Source organism: Pteropus vampyrus, unplaced genomic scaffold (genome assembly GCF_000151845.1).
Source record: "Pteropus vampyrus isolate Shadow unplaced genomic scaffold, Pvam_2.0 Scaffold9, whole genome shotgun sequence".
Taxonomy (NCBI): domain Eukaryota; kingdom Metazoa; phylum Chordata; class Mammalia; order Chiroptera; family Pteropodidae; genus Pteropus; species Pteropus vampyrus.
Genome location: NW_011888790.1, coordinates 934,802 through 939,103, shown reverse-complemented (window position 1 = coordinate 939,103; position 4,302 = coordinate 934,802). Strand labels below are relative to the sequence as shown.

At 33.8% G+C, this 4,302-nt stretch overlaps 1 protein-coding gene across 4 annotated transcripts in view; it reads right to left on the bottom strand.

The window, feature by feature from the left end:
• Positions 1-22: 22 nt before the first annotated feature.
• Positions 23-4,302, bottom strand: part of XPOT (exportin for tRNA) — a 32,684-nt gene continuing 28,404 nt past the window's right edge. For 3 of the 4 annotated variants that reach the window (XM_011373631.2, XM_011373637.2, XM_023520536.1), the window contains 2 exons: positions 3,084-3,140; positions 27-646 (listed from right to left, as the gene is read on the bottom strand). In XM_011373631.2, the coding sequence (XP_011371933.1) occupies positions 620-646; positions 3,084-3,140 (84 nt within the window). In that variant the 3' untranslated portion in view covers positions 27-619. Of the gene's footprint in view, positions 647-3,083; positions 3,141-4,302 lie in introns of all 4 variants that reach the window. The other variant, XM_011373624.2, reaches the window with a different exon arrangement.

Genomic DNA, 4,302 nt, shown 5'->3' with positions numbered 1-4,302 from the left:
TAATAATCCAAAAAAGACTTGGTAGATTCACTATGTAAAATTTATTTTATTTTATTTTTTATAAAAAAAGGTATAACACCGGCACCTACTCTTAAATCAGTTAATTTATGAAACCATTCTCTTTTGTAGAATACATATTGGCATCGAAACAGTTTAAAGAAATGTAATGGCTATCTACAAAAAATTAGTTTTAATCTGTTGTATTCCCCCCATACTTTGAGTCTGCACACATAAAAGAAAATTTAATTTCTTAAACATTTTATATTCAGCAATTAAAAAAAAGTACACTGTTTTCCTGCTATGGTCTTTATAAAGGACTTAAAGTTTCAAGTGAAAAAAAAAGTACTAGAATAACTCTGCTGTATCTTCTAACAGCATTTTTATATAGAACAATTTGAATTGGCATGCAAGCAACTTTTGTCGTCACATACCTGTATTTAGGGAAAATTACACCTATTTTACAGAAAAATCCCAATACATACACTGCAATAAGCTCAAAGCAAAGTTAAAAAGACCAATATGAATGAATGGCACACAAAAATTGCTTCTTTACAAATTATTAACTGGAATTCCTGATCATGAATCCAGATCATGAAGTAGGCACAGGGAGATCCAGTCCTTAGGGCTTTGCTCTCTGGAAGAACACCTACAAATAAAGTATTTGTACAATTAGTACTAATGTTTGAAGATATCACCTTTTACTTGAAGAATGACTCTGAGTTACCGAGTGCTAGCCACTCTTTTGTAAAATTCAACAGATATTTAACAGATATAAAACATTTCATGTATTTCATAAATCTACACATAATACAAATTAAGAACTTTCTCTTCTGGACAATTTGATAAAGTCTAGAGATAACTTACTGACATTACTCAAATGAGTAACTAGTGAAAATATGGTATTACCGCTAATGCTATGAAATTCAAGCGGTCAGAGGAAAAACATACTCTTTGCTGATGGCAATACTGTCTAAGTTAATGCTGAGAAAATTAAATTTTGAGAAAGACTAAATTTTGAGGAAGAAACAAAAATCAAAGCTACAGATAGCAGTTGTTACCCCTTAAGGAATTCAATATTTATTCGATTATAAAAAAGTACTTCCAATTCAACATTTGAGACTATGAACGAGTAGGCTAGAGACTGTGCTAGGCACTGGCCGAACATTACATACTACCTTCCATAGTTAGGTGCATTTAAGTGAGCACCAGAAAGAGTAAATGGTAGGCAGTAAGCTCATTAAGGAGGACTGTACTGACCACGGTATCACTAGTACCAGCAGATCGGACATTCATTTAACAACAGATCATCTACGAAGAGAAAAGAATGATCACTAAATGAGCAAAAGAAAGCCTTATTATAAGGAGGCCATGGTTCAGGTAAGCCTAGAAGAATGGAAGAGGGGTGCTAATAAGGCAGAATATTTGGAGACCACCAAGAATGGCGAAGACCATTCCTGCAAGAGGAACTAGAAAAGTAATCTGAGATCAGTATATGGAAAAAACCCTGAACACCAAACTAAGAAACATGAACTTGTTTTCTGTCAACAATAGGCTTATGAAGATTATGAGAGGAGAATGAATTTCAGAGGACTGTTCAATATTTTCAAACAGATCTGCTTGGCTAGAAAAAGGGAAGGGAGATCAGTAAGATAACAAGCCCACACCAGACAGAAAGGGACAGCAAATAAGGAGGAAGAACCAGCAAGATCTGAGGATCAATCATATATGAAGAGTAGGCACAAAAGAAGGAAGTCTTCTCCAACCAGAAGACTAATGTTATCATTGACATAATGCTATCACTAAAGAGAAGTTGGGCTTGGGAGAAAGACTTTTTTTTTTTTTATAATTGCGGTTTAGATAAATAGGTTTGGAGCACAAGCCTGCTAAAATGTACCCAGATCTATTTTTACAGATACCTCTAATAGTTACAATTCTTTGAGGCCTTTAATCCAGTTTGACTCATCGGTTATTCAGCAGAGGTTACCTCTATAGGCACTTTGCTTTTATAGTGATAAGGGAGTGGGAGGGTTCCCAGTGATAAACAGTAATTCTCAACATTCTTCTCACAAACTCTTTTGTCAGTTTAAGCTGACAAGCTACTACTACTGGGGAAAAAAACTGACAAGGGAAGAGATTAGAACCAAAGTCAAAGGATGGCACATTTATTTATTCAGCAAAGTCCCCTTGACTTATAAATTCTGCTGAATGCCTTGGGCAAAAGAACCAGGTAGCCATTCATTAAATTACCTGCTACCAAGACATTTAGCATAGTGCTTTGCCCTCACATTTGTTGAATGAAGATAATAAATAAAAATAAAGAAGAGTTACTCATCCTGTCACACTATAATTTTATTTGCAGAACACAAGCTCCTTATGGGCAGGGAAAGTCATCCATCTCGGTATTTGCAGCAGTTACTACAGTACTTGTTACATAAAAAATAAGAGTACTGAATGACTACTTAGGTGAAAGCAAGATAGTACTGCTTCATGGATTCAACTGTAAATATGAATACCAAATAAACATTTGATACTTCTTGCCAACTTGGAGCATTTATTTTTTTTTAATTCAGTGATTTTACAAATGTAAAAAGAGCCTTGATGGCCAAATTTGAGGACTCCACTTTTTGTCCATTTTACAATTCAAAAGTTTCAAAATGGGATATAACCAAGTAACTCATACTTCTGTTTTTATGTTTTTAGCTCCTTCCCTTCAACTAAATATAGGCAACTGTTCTTAAACATTATTTGTTCTGCCAATGCTCTAGTTCCTATTTAATTACATCACGAAACTATAAAAGAAAACTGGCATTTCATATGGATATGCTCAGGCACATACACATTCAGTGTTCTTACCTAACTTTCTATGATCTTTTGTTCAGCTGAAAGGGGTTTCACAGAAGACTCCAAAATATAACGTCTATAACTGCAGATTCTTAGAAGCAGGTTTTTGAGCAAAGAGATCTCAAAATAAGTGACAGTTGGTCAAACTACAGTATGACACAGTATCCTATAATATATATTCTCTCTTGGCTCTGAAATGTTGCCTAATTATATGAAAATATGTACATCTTCCAAATACCTACCTTTAAGTAGTTTTTAAAAACTTTAGCATCAGGCTGCTGAAGTGCTTGACAAAACTCCTGGGGGACCAGGAGGAGAGAAGAGAATGATTATGATTTATCCTAATTCAAATCCACAGCATTATTTTAAAATTGTGGTAAAAACATAAAATTGACCATCTTAACCATGTTTATGTGTACAGTACAGTAGTGTTTACTATATGCACACTGTTATGCAACAGATCTCTAGAACTTTTTCATCTTGCAAATATCCATCGAAAAACTTCCACTTCCCTCCCTTCTCCCCAACCCACAGTCCCTGGCCATCACCATTCTACTTTGTATTTCTAAGAGTATGTCTACTTTAGATACTTCATATAAGTAGAATCATGCATTATTTGTCTTTTTGTGACTGGCTTATTTTATTTAGCATCAAGACCTCAAGGTTCGTCCAAGTTCTATCATATGACAGGATTTCCATTTCTTAAGGCTGAATAATATTCCACTGTGTATAATCCAATGTGGTATATGCCATGTTCTATTATCCATTCATCCATCAACAGACATTTGTGTTGCTTCAAATCTACAGTATTTCTAACTTATACAAAATTAACTTGAATAGTTCCTTACCAAAAAAGGTTATACGGTATTCTCAAATGTAATACTTGTCAGATAGGCTGCTTTTGCTTTTGAGAACATGGTTCTCCTAGACAAAGGTTGACTCATGCCTAAGAAGGGTGACTGAGACAAAAACTACATTGCTATGGCTGTTCTCACCTAGCAAGTAACTGGGCAAAGCCAGACCAAAAGAAAAAGAGAAAATTTTCTACAAAAGAATTCTGAAAACTGTGTTGTCAGAAGGCATCTGAAAAAGAGAGAACTGAGGCACCCTTATCCTTACAATCAAATTTTAGATAGAAATATAATTTTGCCTCAATGATCAATCTGGGAGAATATTAGCTATTCGAAACTTTATGATATATTTCTATTTTTGATGGGTGTTAAGATCACCTGAGTAATTAGTAATTTATTGTTTTCATAAAAATATTGTAACAGGCTTATGTAACAAGTGATAACTGAAAAAATTCATTAAAATCGAAAGTTAAAGATGGTGTGTCATAAAATAAGAGACCATAAATTCATTAAAAATGAGTTTTATGATTACTCATGTGAGATCCTATTTTTCAATTTTTTCAATACCTTTTATAAAACATCATTAATCACTTTGATGATAAATAACTTT